This window comes from Physeter macrocephalus, chromosome 5 (genome assembly GCF_002837175.3).
Source record: "Physeter macrocephalus isolate SW-GA chromosome 5, ASM283717v5, whole genome shotgun sequence".
Taxonomy (NCBI): Eukaryota; Metazoa; Chordata; class Mammalia; order Artiodactyla; family Physeteridae; genus Physeter; species Physeter macrocephalus.
The window spans coordinates 51945813-51965501 of NC_041218.1; the positions used below are offsets into that span (position 1 = coordinate 51945813).

The window sequence follows — 19689 nt, forward strand, 5'->3', positions numbered from 1 at the left end:
GCTGAGCCTGCGCGTCCGGAGCCTGTGCTCCGCAATGGGAGAGGCCACAGCAGTGAGAAGCCTGCGTACCAGAAAACAAAAAAAAACAAAAAAAACAAAAATTGAGGGTGTAGTTACAAAGAGAGTCATTTAGCTAGCCCAAAATGGGTCCCCATCCATCCAGGTTTTGGAAACACAGCTGTGTCTCGTCTGCCCAAGCTTGGGCTAATGCCCATATCCTGTTTTTCTCTTCATGTGTACAAGTGGTCAGGACTATGTGAATGGCTTGCCAGGTCAGGTCAAAGGCTATAGTGAGGGCCTGAAATTCCTTAATAAAAGTGGTGGGATCCTGACTGAAGGAATCTAACTTGTTTTGAATTTGGGAAAATGTCAGACATGGGAAAGGGAACATGGACTCTAATAATGCCCATGTCTCCATTTGCTACTTCCCTTAGGGGAAGCATATTAGAAACTGTTTCCTGGCGTTGGGCAGTTCTTGATCTTGTGTGGGGAGAGGGGGCTTTTGCCCCAATAAGGGGGTGCCTGTTGGGGAGCTGTGGGTTGAGGCGGCGGCGGGGGCTGAAGCAAAGGGGGTTGATGAGGTGGGGGACAGGAAAGGTCGAGTAGAGGGTCGTCTAGGAGATCTGCTGGAGAGGGAGACAGAGGGGGTCGGGGGGGTAAGGCGGCAACAGAAAGACACATGCAGCATGAGCCCCTCAGATCCGGATTCTGACTAAGGGCCATAAAGGTCTGGACATAAGGCACCTCTGAGTCCTTTCCTTGTTTCCGGCAAAAGAGATCAAGTTGGAGGATCGTGTTACAATTTAGTGTGCCATTAAGAGGCCATTGTTCTCTGTCCCCCAGTTTATACTGGGGCCAAGCCATGTTACAAAAGAATATGAGCCTCTTCTTTTTGAGATTTTCAGGGTCAAATTTTTCCAGTTCCTAAGGATACAGCCGAGGGTTGAGTCTGAGGGAGGCTCCCGAGACGAACCAGAACCCATTCTTAGCCTGTATGCCGTAGAATGGGGGTACTGAGAGTCATCGGCTGACAGAAAGGCATTCCCTTTGTCCCAGTGATCTCTCCGTGCGACTAAGGCACAAAATGGGCTGACCGTCCCAACAATCACGTCTTGACTGTGAGAGGTGACCCCTGAGCGTGCGGCTAAGGCACAAACCATGCAACTGAAGTACGAACCGTGCAACTAAGGCACCATGCGACTTGGGCAGGGAAAGAAAGAAAGGAGAGATTCCTGGGACCAGGACCCACCGGGTGACTCACCATTTGGCAGTCCCCTGAAACGTGAAAAGGCACTCCTGGGATGGCTCAGAGGCGACACCTAGGCTCCTGTAAGTCAATGCGGACCGAGAAAAAGGTGAAAGTAACAGAGAAGAGCAGGGTTAGTGAGGGCCGCTGCCAATACAGCGGGCCGACTTCCAGATAGACCAGGGATAGCCGACTGGCTGTATCTGTAGCGCCCCTCACTAACTCTGCTCTTTGTTCTCAATAAACTCACTCTTTTCCAAAATACTTCGTGTCTAGAAATTCTTCTTCCAACCCGCGCATGGACCACAACATTACCTAAATAATATGGGCCAGGGGAGCAACAAAATTAGCATGTGCGTGATTTACCAATCCTCTGCCAGGGTTCTTAAGGGGTTTGAGGTAGAAGGTAGGATGCGGCATCGTCATAGAAGTAAAATCCCGGTGATTTATATGGTTTTGCCAAATAAGGCCCACAGGGCAAATACAAAAAGCCTTGAGCTGCCTCCAGCTTCTCCTGAGACAGCCAGTTTGTCAAAATGCCAATCGCTGGGTCTTATGCACACCCTTCACGTTACAGTTGACATTTACTCCTGAAGCTTTTTAATAACCAAACAGCATTTTACAAAAAGTTAATTAATGGCATTTTATTTGGGTCTTATGTGATTTGGAATTCTTTTCACACTGTAATTTTGTCTGACATTTTGAAAATACTACGCCTAACACTTTTGTGTGAAAAAAAACACTTTAACAGAGCTAGCATGTATTGAATACTTTTTTTTCCTTCTCCCAAGAATTGACGTAAACACCAAAAAGAAAATACTTCTTGTTTGAGCTCAGAGAAATGAAGCATTCTGTTTGGAATCTTAACGATGATGGCCCCAAACTTATCTAATTAAATGCTCCTTCATAATGAAGAAAATTATTTTCAAAGTTAATGAATTTGCAAGTAGAAACGTTGCTGTCTTCCTAGAATGAGTTACCTACATTCCTTACATACATATTTCAGTTAAACACTAATTAACGTTGGTGCTTAAAACACGTGGGATTGAGGTCACTGTGAAAGTGAACTTTCCTTTGTTTTTGGACAGGATAAAAAGACCACAATTTCCCTTCATGTAGACATCAGGCTGCACATATAAACTTAATTCTAGATTTTGGACAAAATGGAAATTATTTCATCAAAACAATTCATTTTACTGACTTTAGCCACTTCAAGCTTATTAACGTCAAACAGCTTCTGTTCAGATGAATCAATGATGCCCAATCTTCACAGCAAAAAGAATTATGACAAATATTCTGAGGTAAGTTTTTTAACTCTGTCTAACATGACTAGCATGAACTACTGAACATTTGTCCTGAGTCCAGTGCTTTTGTAAGGAGTAAGGAAGAAGTTGTGTTTTGTTTTTTGTCACACTTCAGCCTTCCCATGGCAGTGTATGGCTCTAACTTGGATTTGGTAGCACAACAGCACACAGCCTGGCCTTTCATGACAATTTTAGTGCAGAGTTTGATACTTTGAAAGCATAAGGAGCATTAATTTTCAATTTGACTCAGAAGTGCACAGTTGTAATAAGTAGTTGCAGAAATAAGTACTGGATACATTTCAGCTGGACGTTTGAATCGTCTTTCTATATCAAAGCAAAATGTTTATCCCTAGATGGTGGAATTCCACGTTATTTTTATTTTCTTCTCTATGCCTTTATATAATTTCCCAAATTTGCTGAAATGAGTAGGTATTACTTTTTACAATCAGAAAACAGTTATTTAAAAATCTCATATGGACAAACTTTCATGGTAAAACTAAATCCAATTAAATATTTGCTGTATTTTAAGTGGTTGCTTTAAAGTTGGTATAGTAGTGGTGTAGTAACCCACAAACCAATTGGTGTTTTACTAATATAATTTACATACTGACAAAAATACAATCAATTTCTTGAGAAATGCTTTTAGCGTGGAACTCTGAATATGAGCAGGTAAAAAAGAAGTCTCCTCCAGCTGTACCCCAAAATGTGGCTAGCATCTCTGCTTTCATGAGCCACCACTTTGGCTTTTAAAGAGGAGGGAAGCAAGAGACATGAAGAGGCAGTGGAAGGTGTCTCTAAAAGCAAAATATAAAAATCTATGAAATATTTCATAAACAACATGAATCAAAGCTGAAGGAGAATAACTGCAGTAAAATAAACTTTGGCCTCATTTCAGTACTTCATTATGTTCTTGCTGCTCGGACACATGGCTGCATGCACTGTATATATTTTATTAATATTTTATAGTTGTCTTACAATAGTCCAGGGACGGTGAAACTAGATTGCTTTAAGAAGCTTAATACAAATTATTTATTTTAAAAATTCTGCTCAGGAAAGCACAAACTTTGTTCATAGCTTTAACAATTCTACAGATTAAAGTCTGGATTTAACTTAATTTGGGGTTTAAATCCATTGCTTATAATAATAATGTTATTTTAATGGTTATTTCTAATTATAGCCTAGAGGAGATCTCCCCTGGGAAAAAGAAAGAAGTCTCAATTTTGAAGAGTTAAAAGACTGGGGTCCAAAAAACGTCATTAAGATGAGTACACCTGCAGTCAACAAAATGCCACCCTCAGTAGCCAACTTGCCACTGAGATTTGGGAGGACCATGGAAGAAGAAAGAAGCACTGGGGCAATGTCCAACCCGCCTCTGAGATTTGGAAGCAATACAGAGGACAGCATCTCGAGACGTGTTCCTAATCTGCCCCAAAGGTTTGGGAGAACAACAGTAGCCAAAAGTGTCACCAAGATACTGAATGATTTGCTCCAACAATCCATGCATTCACCATCTGCCAATGGGTTACTTTACTCCGTGACCTGCCAGCCCCAAGAAATCCAGAATCCTGATCAAAAGAACCTAAGGTAAATACTTGAATACGAATTAAAATGCATAGGCAGTTATGTAGAGCTAATCCAGAAAGTTTAAAAAGGCTTACATGTTTTCAAAAGAAGTTTCTAAGAAAGTTAAGTTTCTTGGAAGGCAAAAGGAAAAGGCACAGGGAAATAAACACCTGTAAATTGAGAGCTATAGAAGGTCAGTTATAAACATGACTACAGGTATGAAATAATGAGAGAGCTTCCCCTAAGCCACATATGGGCATCCCTCTCATTACTCTACAGCCACTCATTAAGTAGTAACAGGCGATGACAGAATCGGGAATTCATGCCTATGACGTATTGTCCAACATTTGACCTCTCTAGCATAAAAGGTCCCGCATGAGGGAGTTGCCTGCAGGTACAAAGGACACCATCTCAATAACCCAGGTCTCAAATTCAGAAGATCTGTTTCCTCAACTTTAAATCAAAATTTCTTTTTCCAGGATCTCATTTTATAAATAATTCCTCTTATTATAAGCATTCTTTATATTGATATGTATTTATTGAATTATCTACTAGTACAAATCAGAGCACAAGCTACCACAAGAGGTTCAAACATTTAATAAGCTACCTACCTATTATGTTCTAGTACAGAGCATATGTTAAAAAAAATTTTTATAAAAAATTGAACCTGACCCTTTAGTTAAGACCTGAAGGAAATAAGGAGGCAGGTTGTGACATCTTATCAGTGAGAGCTTCTCAGAGCACTCCTGATTTATTTTTACCATAGTACTTATCCTCATCTGACATATTATATATTTAGGGTTCATCCTTTTTACTAGAATTTCAGTTCTATAAATCCCATAATTTTTGTCCATTGTCATATTCCCAACGCCTAGAACTGTCTGGCAGGTAGTAAGTCCTCAATATTTGATAGGATAAATGAAATGATATGAGAGGCACTAATAAGGTCTTACAGAGATTCAAAAAAGAAGAATGTTTCTTCATGTGGGAATCCAGGGATATTTCATGAGTTGGACTTTGAATGGTGACTCTGTTTTGAACATTCAGAGACTAGAGGGAAGAGAGAGGGTATTTTCAGGCAAAAAGAGGAGTATGAAGAAAGGTACTAAAGCAAGGTGAGCCAAGAAGAGCTGGGGCTCAGTCTGGTGAGAAGAGGAAAGAAGACAAGAAGGGTGGGGTAAGAGCAGAGGGTGCAGATATTCAGAGCCACATAAAATATTCTGAAGGTTGTTTATCAGGAAAAGGAGAACCACTGATGTTTCTGCTGAGGTCCTGAGATATTGTACAGGAAGAGGTTGGCAACTCATCAGATGTTGGGAGTGGGGTGGCGATGAGGGAGAGAGATGAGTCAACGGTAACATTGTCATTCTAAGTGCCCATGACAAATTCAGGATCCCATCAACATCTCACTCATTTCAAGTGCAACACAATTCAATTCAGGTATAATTAGGCAATTAGGATCATGACCTACATTTGCATATGCTTTCTTTTACATGCTATTGTTGTGATGGATGAGGATATTTTGTACTGCTTACATTTTAGGAGACTGGGATTGAAGAAAATAGATGATGCAGAATTGAAACAAGAAAAATAAATCTGGAGCCTACTCCTAAAGACGACATAAAGCTGTAACAACTCTGAGGTGAAGACAACAAGGAATGAAGTCATTGCCCTCTCTTAATAGATTATCGTTCACAGGAATTTTTCCTTCTCAGTACAGCTAATATATTGGAAGTTAAAAAAAATGTAAAGAATATTGTAATGTAAAGATGAAATGAAAGATGAAATAATTTTGTCTAAATAAAAAGAACATTGAATATACTTAAGAAGCCTCTAGTAATGGGGAGAAGAGGAGAGAGACTGATTTGCCACATCACTATCGTATGAACACAGTCACACTTAAGTAAAAAATTAAATAGAGGAGTAGCCTGGCAAATTTTATGATGAATATTAAATAATTTAACAGAATAACATGTTTGACAAATAAATGAACATGAATAATAAATTATTTACAAATATTTTTATACACCTATTTCTGCCACTGCATCAACTGTTAGTGAATCCGTGATAGACTGAAAAATTTTTTTTAAAGAAAGATAAAAGAAAAAGGCAGTTATTAGATACCTCTCTAAGTGTCTCTTCTATCTATATCTGGAAATTTGCCTTCTGGTGTGTCTCTTTTCTCCTCACTTAGTATTTCAAGTTTTTGATTTGCAGAGAAAAATCTAATCACACTCTTAAAACTAACAATTTATAAACACAGTACACCACCACGCGAATGCACAGTGATTCAACTTCTGTCATAGAATGAGAAGTCCTTAGTCAGATATTAATCAGTTTATTCAGCAACCTCAATTCCTTAGGGTGCAAGCCAGAAATGGTATTAATTCTCTCCCATCCTGCCCCCAGCTGGGCTGTGTTGAATCTCCTTTTCCTGCTGGGTAGAGACCGCCTTAATGATACCCTGGACAGACTCTAAAACTTCCTCGTCACTTCTTGATATTAAAAAACTCAGTCAAGTCCAGCTGAAGATGGCAGCCTCATATCCAAAGCAAAGTTTGTCCTCCCCCATTGCTGGCAGGGCTGGGGGCTGGAAGGACGTGAAGTGGGAAAGGAGCAAGGCTGCTCTTTTTCTCTTCCGCCCCTTTCTCACCCCCGAGGTAGGGTGGTGGGAGGGAAAACGGTAGGCCTCTGGAAAAAAATCTCCTCTCCTATCTTCTCCAGGGTGTTGGGTGGGCAAGGGAGGGGGATGGGAAGGACGGGGATGGGAAATCAAGAGACTCTGTCTCATCTCTCTATATAATGTTGCTTCTTCTACAAGGGAGTTCTTCGGGAAGCACTGAGGGAACTTCACACTGCCTAGGTCAAGTGACCTAAGAGACCTGGATGCTCCTTGATCTCTTCCAACCACCCTCAACCCACCTGTACTCTCCATGCCCTCTTATTGCCAGAAAGAAAGGCTCAAGACAGCTACCTTCTCAGCATCCACTTCATCTATAGAAAAGGCAGATGGCCTTGTCATGCCAAGGCAGGACTGAAGCTGCTCCTCAGCTGCCCCACCACTGCCCCCATTTGTCTCCAACCCCCTTTGCCCTGCTTAGGAGGGGCAGAGGCAGATCAGCAAGCCTACTACCTATACAAACTACCCATCAGTAATGAACTGCCAGTATCTGCTTCATGACCCCACTCTGTAAGAGTGATTTTCTAGGAACCTCTCTTGCTTGGTTTTGGGGTGAGGGGCAGCTGCAGCAGCCCCCTCCCAGTCAACCTCTCATACATCGCTGGGAGGGGCATGGGCCATGGCAGGGGCTGATGTGGCTCTGCCATCTCTTCGTAAAGGCAGAAGGGGTGTCTGGCCCCCGCCATCCATGGTTTCCATTACAATGTCAAGTATTTAGAGCCTCTGTACTTCCAGATTTGGTCCCCGGTTGCCCATCCTGAGCAAAGTGAAAGTATGCAACATGCTGCTGCACTAATAAATAAACAAAAAGGCCATTCGATCCCTTGATACTACATGACGCAAGGAAATTTCTTGTCGTAGAACATGGGTTCTTTACCTAAACCTTTGAAATTTATGGAAAACGTTAGGTGAATAACCAGGTGTCAGCTGTCCCCTTAAGCAGGTAGCTTACTCTGTTTTAGCCACTTGCCACCCCCTTCACCAGCTTCTACAAGAAATCCAGTCGCATAAGGAAGTTTGCGATCTCTCTGCAGATTTGTGGGATCTCAAACAGGCGATCACATTGCATATCATTACACTGAAAAAGTCTTGACTAGACAAGCCTCTTCTCCCAAGTCTCTCTTTACCTGGACCCCTAGCAGGGTCTCCTCCTCTTCTAACCTCCGATGCTCACCGGGGTGGCTTTATGGGCATGTGACCCATGCAGGTGCCCAGGGCCCCACATTTGGTTAAGTGCTTTATTGTCACTGTCCTGAAATTCTTAATAATTTTGAACGAGTGCTGCATTTTGCATTTTCCATCGGGCCCCACAAATTATGTAGTCTGTCCTGTTCCCCCCCATCTCAGCCCTGCTGGCTCCTCTACCTACTCTCCTAAAATCCAGTGCCCCCTCCCCCATTTATTAATCAGAGCAGCTTTCGTTCTCTACATGAAACACAAGGGCCAGCCTGTCACACAGGCCTGAGAGGTCTACTTACATCCCACAGTGGGTAAAAAATATAACTGCACAATTCATGAAATGTAGTCAAAATGCAATTTTTTGTGTGTGTCTCACTACCCCCTTTAAAATGTAAAGGGTGGGGAAGGAGGTGTGCAGAAATCTTCCCCTGGCCCCGGATGGAAACTTGGCCAGATGCCAAGAAATTCCCAGATGCTCTTAGCTGTTCTTTGGCCTAAGTCAAAATGCACAGTCTCAATTCCATTGTAATCAACGTTTCAATCTACATTCTTTCATTCATCTTCAACACTTCCCATGTGAGGTCTGAGTTGGGGGACAGGAATGAGATCGACTTCTGCTCTCTTTTCCAACCTCAACTGCCTCCTCACTCTCTGGCTCTGTTGGACTCTTCTGGGATGGAAGAGAATTGGAGATGAGAGGCAAGGAGTTATAGAACAGTTCTTGCCAGGGTGTATGGATTCACTCTCAGGACCCAGAGGATGGTACCACGCACCATGGCTGGCCTCAGCCCTCGGCCTGGGACACAGTCTTCTAGGGGTCCTCTCGAGTAGGACTTGAAACAGCTTCTGCAAATCTCTCTTCCTTGCAGCTCATACCTGGTTACCCACAGCTCGCCCTCCACACTGGGTGTGATCCCAACATGCCTCTTCTATCTTGTTGCCCCCAGACTCTTTAGCTTTTTGACCTGGAGTTGAGCACCAATTTTTTGTTTCTCTCAACCACATGGAACACGTTTCCTCATCGTATAGAAGATCCTCCCTGAAGAGTAATGGACTCAGTAATCCCCAGCACGTGGGCATGGGTGGGGGGCATTCGCAGTAGGGTAACAATGCTCTCCAAAGAAATCTCTTCATAAACCCAAACCTTATCCTTTCATGGTCTCCACGTGGGTGAGAAAATTGAGGACTTAGTGGAACCACTTTCCAACCATTTCCTTTAAGAAGTCTGCACACGGTGATCTGGCTTTGGAATTTTACATCTGTCAGATTTTGGTGTTTTGATTAAAACTTCACTTTTGATATTCTTTGCAACAAAGATGGATCTCTACTTGTAAAGAATGCTTTCAAGCTGCTAAAAATGACACTGTCTCTGCGTCATTACACATATATGTGCATTTTTCTGGGGGAAGAGTTCAGAGTTCTAGGGTAAATTCTCAGTGGAGTTTGTATCCCATAAAGTTTAAGAATTACTGCCACAGAAGATTTTTATTTCTCGAATTATTTTAAATTAACATCTAATTCAATTTATAAATGAATATTGTTATCTGACTGGCCATTTAAGTGCTGAGAACATAACGTGCCAAAACGATCAGAATCACTCAAGTGGTTTAGCCTGACCTTCCTCCGAATACTGGCTTTTTATAGTAGCAGTAAATAGAAGCGAGGTGGTAATTGTGCTCTTCTCCTTAGTGTGCTTTCCCAGGCACCTCCTCCCAAATACTTCATTCTCCACCCCTCCTCCTCTCTTCCAACACTTTACTTCCTCAAAGAAATTCCATTTGGATTGGGCCTAACCTAAACCTCAGCCAGTCTGTTAAGATGAGCAAAGTGTGGAGCTTCAGGGGAAAGTTGGGGATGACACACGCTATATGTCGATGATTTTCAGGGAAGGGAACTTCCACGTGCTCTCAAGTCCACATTTCATACATCATACTGTGACAACGACCTTGAGAAATACAAAAAGGAAAAAAAAATATACTGGCTCTGGGACCAATTTCTCAGTGAGAAAAATGAAAGGTCCAACAAAATGAAATAGTCAAGAAAGGGGAAAGCGTTGGCCTCTACTTACTTCATGTTTTTCCTTTTTCATTTTTTTCCCTAAAGATCTTCCTGCAAACATTATGTGACACTCTTCCTATGCAACTTATCATTTTATTTAATAAGCATACCAAGCTACATGTTATTCCCTAGAAACATGCACTTTCACATTTCTGTGCCTTTGTTCATGCTAATTCCTTCAGCTCAAAGGCCCCTTTTATACTTACCAAAAATCCTTCAAGACCCTGGTCAAATTTGGATGCAGCTGCATTTAACAGAAAACCTAAATAAAATTGTTTTAACCAAGAGAGGCTTTTCTTTCCCCACACATAAAAATGCCTAGAAGGAAGCAGTTCTGGGCTGGTGTGGGAATTCCACAGTCATCAAGGATCTAGACTCCTCCCATTTTTCTGCTCCATCATCCTAAGCACAAGGTTCCCACCAGGCCATCTCGCAGCAAAAACAAAGGGGCAAAGCACAGGCGTGCTCTTTTTCCAAAGGGCCCCATCCAACAACTTCCTCTTTCATGCATTTTTTTCTTGAATTTCACTGGCTGCCCCAATCTGCAAGGGAAGCTGGGAAATGTAGTTTCTCCTTTGGGCACATTGCCTCAACCACAATGATGATAGAAAAAAAGAGCATGGATATCGGATAGGCAACCAGAAGGGTCTGCCCAGCCTCTCCTCAAGCTCCCTTCCTTGTTGTATAAAATATATAGCATATTTTAATTTTTTTCCTTCATTAGACCAAGGTCAATGCTATTGACATTTTGGGCTGGACAATTCTTTGTTGTGGGGCTGCCCCGTGCATCATAGGATGGTTATCAGTACCTGTATTCTCTACCCACTAGATGCCACCCTGCAAACGGGACAACTAAAAATGTCTCCAGACATTGCCAAATGTTCCCTGGGGGGGCAAACTCACCCCTAATTAGGAGCCCCTGCACTAGACTGTCCTAATCTTCTTTGTATCCCATCCCCAGCTAAATAATAATGACTGTTGATTGTTATGATAACTGTTTTAACATTTAATGCTGTTTTAACCACTCCTGTTATGCTCATTTTTACACATGAGAACTGAGCTCACAGAGAACATTCTGAAAAAATGGGAGCTAACAAATGGGCTCCACCAAGGTCTGTTTCACGTCAAAGTTTACACTCTTCCTCCTCCATCCACTATCCTATCCACCACCGCGTCACCCACCTCCCATCCAGCCCTCAAATAATGTAAGCATTCAGGAAACATTTGTTGAATGAAGCTTTAACTAGAAAATATGAGTGCACTGGAGCCCAGGAAGACAGTCTCAATGTTCTAAACATTATATACAGATTTTAGAAAGAAAGAAGGAAGGAAGGGAAGAAGGGAAGGAGGGAGGGAGGAAGGAAGAGAGAGAGAAAAAAAGACCTTAGATTCCTAGACAGCTTTAACCTAGTCACTCCTTAAGGTATCTACCTTAAGAGCAGGTAGGGAGGTGCCTACCTTATCAGAATGAACGACTATAAAGGGTAAAAACATCACAGAAGAAACGCTGTACCATTTTTAACTTAGACTCTAAAGAAGCAGCTAATGACTTTTTTCCTTACAGCAAACAAAGTGCTATTGTTGTTGATGAATCTCAAATATCAGTTTCTGCTTCAGTGGGAGAACCGTACAGGTCAAGAGAGCCACTGAATTACACAGTCACTAGCAAGTGGAGCGGGAGAAAGGCATCAGTAAGTACGCTCCTCTCGGGTTAGGTCTCTCACTCCCTGGGTTGTCTGCAGTTTCTTACCAATCCCATTAATGAAGAGGGACAAAGCAATAAGGGAATTAAAATAAATCCGAAGTAAGCCTGTCCCAGCCCGAGACGACATGAATTGTGGGAGTACTCGGGTGTTGCAGCCTTTCCCTGCTTCTCACAGATTGATGTTTGTTACTGAAAGCCCTGTGGAAAATATAATCACTTTGCTGTCTGGAGTCAGACTGAATTAGGAAAATATTATCTGGTGAACATTATACCCAATGTTTATTTTAACTTACTACTTATTAAGTGGCCTTGAGTTCCTAAAATGTTTATTAGACGTTGCACATTTTATTCACTGTTAGAAGTATTAACATTAAAAAATCAGGGAGATTTTATTTGCCTTTTTTTATGTATTCTATTTTGCTATGGTAAAATATGCGTAACATAAAATTTACCATTTTAACCATTTTTAAGTGTACAATTCAGTGGTATTAAGTCCATTTCACTTACTTTTTACATAGTCGGGCACTATTCTCTAATTATACTCACACTATTAATATTTAAGGAACCATACCCAAAGCTCTAACATTATTTTGCCTGCCAGGAAATGCCTCTGACAACAATAAGGTTGATGCTTTTTAGAGATGCTCTGATTCTGACAGACTTATTTAGGAATATTAGAGTTTTTCACCAGAACATTAAATTTTTCCTAAATTCCCTTGAAGCTTATTTTGAAAGGAAGTAATTGTTGCTAATTTTTTTTTCTCCTAAAGTATTTTATGATCTCACTAGTTCATACTATTTTGTATTCACCTGGGGCAGAAGCTAGTGCTTCTTTCGAACTACCTGGGACAGCAAAGGTTCTGTTACCAGTCAGATATGAGAACACATTTATTTCAGAACAGTAATGAAAATGAAGCATTTGATTAGTTTAATTTCCCTGAGAAATGGAGGATGGACAACAGCCATTCACCTATAATGTTATAGCACTTCTCTTTGAACTTCGGGGCTCTATCACATTCTTCCTAATAGCCCATTTTTGTTTTTCATATATCATGAAGTTTTCCTCTCACAATATAACACAAAGGTAATACATATTATCATATTTGTAGCTTAGGAAATGGGAAGTATTATCACCCATTATTCTCTTCCTGTATATAGGAACTAACGTATTATAGGAGTCAAACAGGAAAATCACTATTAGAATGAGGAGTGGCATAATATTATAATGAGATTAATGTGGAATTAATACTCTCTTTGTAGAGATCGAGAAATATTATTTTAATCATGAAGAAAAACTATCTCAAAATTTATTTTACCTCTTGGCAGATTTCCAGGCATTGGTATATTGTGGTTAATAAAACATAAAACTATTGCTTCACTTTCTTAAAATATGCACCAATACTAATTAGCTACGGCAATGCACCTACATAATTTTCAAACTGCTTTTAAAATATCACATAGCTTTTCCCTTGTAATTTAAAGCACTGAATTGTAACCGATATTGCAAAGTTATTTTTAACCACTAGAGGGAAGAAAACGCTCCACATTTGTACGTAACTAATTTTAAATTCTTAGACCAAAACAATAATAACCACACCACCACCACCACTACAGAAAGTCTTTAAGATCCTCTTGTTTTATACTGTACAATATACTACACACTAAAGGCTCAGTTAACAACTTTAAAATTTTAAACTAATGCACAATCATCTCAATTCAACAGCTTATAGTAGGCAAAAGTAAACATTTTTGCAGCCTGAGCCTACCTATGAGTTAAGGATTATTAGCATTAGGGAATCAGCACATCCTTAAGGAAAGGCAGAATACTTAAACAAACAAAACAGACAGTACCCATTAAGAATCAGCAAGGTTCTTTCTACATTAAAATATCTACAATGGAATGCAAAGGTCATATTTATCACAAAATTGAAATATTAACTGAAGTCACAAATTGATCAAATGCTAAAATATTTACATTTGACTCTTGAATTTCTATATGTACTTTCTTTTACCACAAACCAACTGCAGATCTAATTGTGACAGAGATGATTTAAGTTTCCTCTTAATATAACTTTTTGACCTGATTAATTTTTGTCCCTCCCAATTAAGCCATTTGCATTTCAGTAACTAAAGCATTACTTCCTTTGATTAGAAACCACAACCTCTTTACTTTTTCACTCTCATTGATTCAAACGTATCACGGTGAATTAAGCCATTTGGATTTCAGTCTGTGCGGGTGACATTTTAACAACCGTCCCTTCAACCCTCTCTCTGTGTCAATCTTGGCCATGTCCTACATCATAGAGGACAGCAGGAGGGCAATGGTGGCAGCCTGATAGAAGAATGGAGCAGGCATGGAGCCAGGGGTTACACAACACTGAAGTCAGCGATTTCTCTGATGCACGAGCCTTTCACTTGCCAATCAAACCTGATAAGGCTTTTACCTTGTAGAGTTATTCCTGACCTTACCCAAGACACTAAATCATTTCTGAAGTCTTGTTTCTTAGCCTAAGCAAACCTGCTCTCCCCGCTTTTCAGGTCTGTGCGCACTGTTCACTCTAATACTAATAAATACAGCACAGTGGTGCAGAAAAGTTGAGGAGGTGTCACTTCTTTTGGACTAATGAAAGTGATGCACATCAAAACCAGAGCTAGTCAGAAAGCCTTCTGTATTATGACCTATTGGCAAAAGTAACAAACTAGCAGGTTTTTGTTTTGTTTTTTTTTTGTGGTATGCGGGCCTCCCCCTGTTGTGGCCTCTCCCGTTGCGGATCACAGGCTCCGGACGCGCAGGCCCAGCGGCCACGGCTCACGGGCCCAGCCGCTCCGCGGCACGCGGGATCCTCCCGGACCGGGGCGCGCACCCGGTTCCCCTGCATCGGCAGGCGGACGCGCAACCACTGCGCCACCAGGGAGGCCCTAGCAGTTTTGAAATAAGCTCCTAACAATTATAGTTGCCCAGGAACAGATCTGACCCACATGTGCAACGGAAAGGCGTTTGAGCAGAGACTGGATGGTTATACAGCAGATAGGAATATCAAAAACGAGTTATCACAGATGTCATTTCTGCAAGTGTGAAGCTGTACTAATTGACTTCCAAAACCTTATCAATCTCCTTTTAAGATTAATTTTATGTTTAGCAAAGAAATACACGCGCAAGTTTAAAAGTCCAAAGAATTCTGCAAGGCTTATAGTTAGAGTGACTGCATCCCAGTTTTCCACGGACAGTTCTGATTTATGCCTATTATCCCAGTGTAATTATTAATAGTGCCCCCTCTTTCACTCTCAAAAGTGTTCCAGTTGGATGAAAAACCACTGTCTCAAGTCCCAACCACATTACCCCCAATTTCTATTTCCCAGAAGCAATTACTTCTAATATGTTTAGGATTTTTTTCTATATGGGTTCAAATTTCTAAGAAAAAAAAAACCAAACATGATTATACTACTTGCATCAGTTTAAACTGCATTAGAATTCAAAGACCAGGGGTAAAATCATTGACTTAAACAGGTAGAAAGAGGTGCCTGGAAGGTACATTGTTTGAAGACTTATTCATCTGAAAATGACTTTTCCTCCTTCATACATTGTTGGGATTTTACATCCATCCAAATTCTGACAAAGTGTACGGGTAGGAAAAGTAATGACATTGCTGAGACACACGACCTCGATCTCCCTTCAAAATAAGATTTGCTACCCAAGCTGTCAGCCCTGTCAGGGACTGCCTCAGCTGCAGAGAGCTACCTGACCCCACCATAACGCCCTTCCCAGATCAGAGGCATCCAACGCCTGACTGAGGCAGGGGTAAAAAGACCCTTTCCACCCAACCTAGGACTGCTCTGAGAGGCCATCAGTGCTCCAGAGCTCCCCAGAGGTTAGCCAAGGTTTTGTCAGGCTCATAAAACAGATGGACTTGTCCCTCTACCCAATCCTGCTTCCTTTCCTTCTTTCCACAGCTGCTGATCTTTAATAAACAGCTTGTACCCCAAACTCCATCTCAGCATCTGCTTCCAGAAAACCCAATCTGCAACAAATAGGTACTATGGTTCAAAATTCAAAAGGTGCAAAAAAGGAATATGGTGAAACACCTCCCTCCCTCCAGTGAGATCCAGTTATCAGTTCCCCTTCTCAAAGTCAACCAGCGTGGCCAGGTTCTTGTGCATATTTCTAGAAATAGTATGCATATATAAGAAATGTTTATATATACACACACATAATTTATAAGGAAACATATAATTTCTTTCATTTGCTACACAAATGGTAGCATACTCCACAACTGTTCAGTACTTTTTTTTAACCTTAAAATATAACTCAGAGGTTGTCACAATATATAAAAAGTATCATCATTCTTTTTAATGGCTGCCTGGTATCCCATTGCATAGAAATAACAATTTATTTGGTGAAAATTTAAGTTATGTCAAATCTTTTCCTATTACATACAGTGTTACACTGAATAATCTGTGTGTGCATTAGAGCCCAGTTGTGCATATTTTCAAGCCCTATGTGTGTATGCATGTAGGAAAAATTCCTAGAAGAGGGATTCCTAGGCCAAAATGCTCTAGTCATAATTTTGATAGATGTTGGTAAACTGCCTTCCTTTTATATTGCACCAATTTATATTCCCTTGAAAAATATATGAGCGCCTATGTCCTCATACTCTTCCTTTATTGTATCACTGAATTAATAGAGTCCAGTATAAAATATAACAAAAACAGACATTTTAAATGTTGGGCTAGAAATGTATAGAAGTTCTAAAGTTTTTTCCATGCTCATTGAATCATCTTGTGCCATCTTGGTGATGGTTCACCCCACTTTGGAAGGCAATGGTTTACTAAACAGGAGAATTTTTCTGAAATCAGGGAGCAGACATTTTCAACTTTCCATCCCCTGTGTTGGACACACAGTAGTTGTTCAATTAATATTTATGGAATAAATGAATGGAAAAAAATGAAGAAACTTGGTTAGTAGCATATATAAACATACAAAATGTCTCTTTTTAAATTTTTTATTGGAGTATAGTTGATTTACAATGTTGTGTTAGTTTTAGGTGCACAGCAAGGTCAATCAGTTATACATCTGCATATATCCATTCTCTTTTAGATTCTTTTCCCATATGGGTTATTACAGAATATCGAGTTGAGTTCCCTGTGTTACACAGTAGGTCCTTATTAGATATCTCTTTTATATAGAGTAGTGTGTATATGTCAATCCCAATCTCCTAACTTATCCCTCCTCCCCTTTCCCCTTTGGTAACCATAAGTTTGTAAAACGTCTCATTTTAATGTGCATATTTTAACACCAATACGTGTCGGAGTTGTGTACGTACTTATGATATATATTGATAAAGTGATATGTGTGTAACTAAAATACACACACAAGAGTTGATGCTTAAATTCCTTTTACTAATTCCATTTTATATATATGTACCACATTTTCTTTAACCATTCATCAATCAATGGACACTTACATTGTTTCCATCTCTTGGCAATTGTAAATACTGCTCCAATGAACATGGGGTACAGAGATCTCTTCAAGATAGTGATTTCAGTTGCCTGGATACATATATACTCAGAAGTGAAAACGCTGTATCATATGGTAGCTGTTTTTAATTTTTGAAGAACCTCCATGCTGTTTTCCATAGTGGCTGCACCAATTTACATTCCCACCAGCAGTGCACAAGGGTTGCCTTTTCCCCACATCCTCACCAACACTTGTTATCTCTTCTATTTTTGATAATAACCATTCTAACTGGTATAAGGTAATATCTCATTTTGGTTTTAATTTGCATTTTCTTGACAATTTGTGATGTTGAGCACCATTTCATGCACCTTGAACATCTTTTTTGGAAAAAATGTCTACTCGGGTGCCTTGCAAGTTTTTAAATCAGATTATTTGGGGTTCTTTGCTATTGAGTTATATGAGTTCTTTATATATACTGGATATTTACCCCTTATCAGATATATTGTTTGCAAATATTATATTTTCTCCCATTCCATAGGTTGCCTTCTCATTTTGTTGATTTAGTTTGATGTAGTTCCACTTATTTTTTTGCTTGTGTTGCTTGTGCTTTTGGTGTTATCCAAAATTGTTTCCAAGACCAATGTCAAGGAGCTTCGCACTGTAGGCTGGGCTCTGTTGTGGGGTCCTCTCAGTGTGGCACTGTGCCAGACAGGGAGGGGCAGTGTGGTCAGAGTGTAGCTGCTCCTCTTACCCTTCTAATATGATTCTTCTCAGGCTCTGTGGACACAGAGGTGCTTCAGCCTCACCCCCAGGTTCTGGGTATCTTCACAACAGTGTCTTATCTATGGATAGTTGTACTAGTTGGGCTTCTTGTGAAGGAAATTGATGTTGGGAATGATCAATGTCACTATCTTGATTACAACAGTCTTTCTGCCTGTGTTTAATTTAAGTAAATGATATGGTGCTTTAGATCTCATTCTGTTTCTTACTTTTCAACAGTTTTTTTCTTTTCTAACTATGCATGGTATGATATGTATAGTTAGGAAAGTAAACCAACCTAGGCATTTCAGCAGAGGGAATTTAATATAGGAAATTGATTACACAGATGTTAGAGGCCTGAATGAGCTAAAGGAGACTAGAAAAAAAAAACAAAACCCAATGACAGTGAGCAGTTACACCCCTAGGGCTGGGAAGCAGAGGAAAAAAGTAGGAGTTATCAAATACTGGAAGCTCAAAGGAAACCCACAGATCTTGGACTCAGAACACTAGTAGGTGGGGTTTGTGGGTGGGGGGGTCTCAGCCACATAGCAAGACTCTAGGAGGCCTAGAAGAGGACAGCTGCTAGGAGCATGAGAGCTGAAGAGAGATTCTGGACATTGAACTGTGCTGGCGAGACACTGGCGTTCAGGCCCAGCTAGAGTGGACAGATTCTGGTAAACATTCTGGCCATTCAGTTGAGACCCTTTTTTAAAAGGCCACGCTCTAGGAGTGGGGACAAAACTGGAAAAGGCTCACCCTAACAAAGTCTAAAACCAAGCCTCAAAAAACTTAAGGTAGGGGCTTCCCTGGTGGCGCAGTGATTGAGAGTCCGCCTGCCAATGCAGGGGACGCGGGTTCGTGCCCCGGTCCAGGAGGATCCCACATGCTGCAGAGTGGCTGGGCCCGTGAGCCATGGCCACTGAGCCTGTGTGTCCGGAACCTGTGCTCCGTGGTGGGAGAGGCCACAACAGTGAGAGGCCCGCGTACCACAAAAAAAAACAAAAAAAACAAAAAAAACAAAAAAAAAACTTAAGGTAATATGCTGGTAATTTAATAAAGCAGATGCGGAAATGACTCATAAATTAGAGCCAATGGGTATGAAATTAACTGTGGTCAAGATGTTTTAAAATAAACTAGACTTCTAGTTTCAACTCTGACATGTAAAGACCTTAGAAGTTCCTACTCCCGTCCTTACAAAAAAAAGTCTGAACTAAAAACGAATGACTTTTCTTGGACCCATCAGAGAATTGAGGTCACAGGGCAAACCATCATCCTAAAACCTGAAGACACAGACAAATACAAAAAACTAGAGCTGAGTTCTGCTTACCTGGAGCAGAAGCTATTGGAGCCATAAGCTGGTGCTAATACTTAAACAATAATTTTGATGAGTCTCTGGAAGCTGAGTGTGGATTAGCAAGAGAGTGAAAAACTTATTGAGGCTGCAGTCTTAGAGGGTTTTATCTTTTGTGGATTTTGTCTCTAGGAACCCCACCAGGTTTTCATGATAAAGAGTCAAGAAAGATTCCCTCCTGGCACTGACCAGGGTAGGGGAAAAGTAGTCATTTAAAAATATGCCCAGAGCGTTCTCCATAACAAATGCTTACTACTCCTTAGGAGGAAAGAATTTACCAGAGCCTTATCCCACCTGGGGGGGGGTGAGGGGGAGGGGACTTGTAAAGGCCACAGTCCAGGAACACAGGCCCACTATAAGACTGAGATTTTATCATAATATTATAGAAC

General features: G+C 40.7%; 1 protein-coding gene and 1 long non-coding RNA gene across 5 annotated transcripts in view; one reads left to right on the forward strand and one right to left on the reverse strand.

Moving 5' to 3' along the window:
• The window catches only part of LOC114486312 (uncharacterized), an 88275-nt gene that overhangs the window by 13411 nt on the left and 55175 nt on the right, over positions 1 to 19689 (reverse strand). The window lies entirely within an intron of this gene.
• Positions 2410 to 4138, forward strand: NPVF (neuropeptide VF precursor). Its single transcript, XM_007109997.2, has 2 exons — positions 2410 to 2547; positions 3728 to 4138. Exons 1-2 carry the CDS (start codon positions 2410 to 2412, stop codon positions 4136 to 4138), a joined length of 549 nt encoding a protein of 182 aa, XP_007110059.2.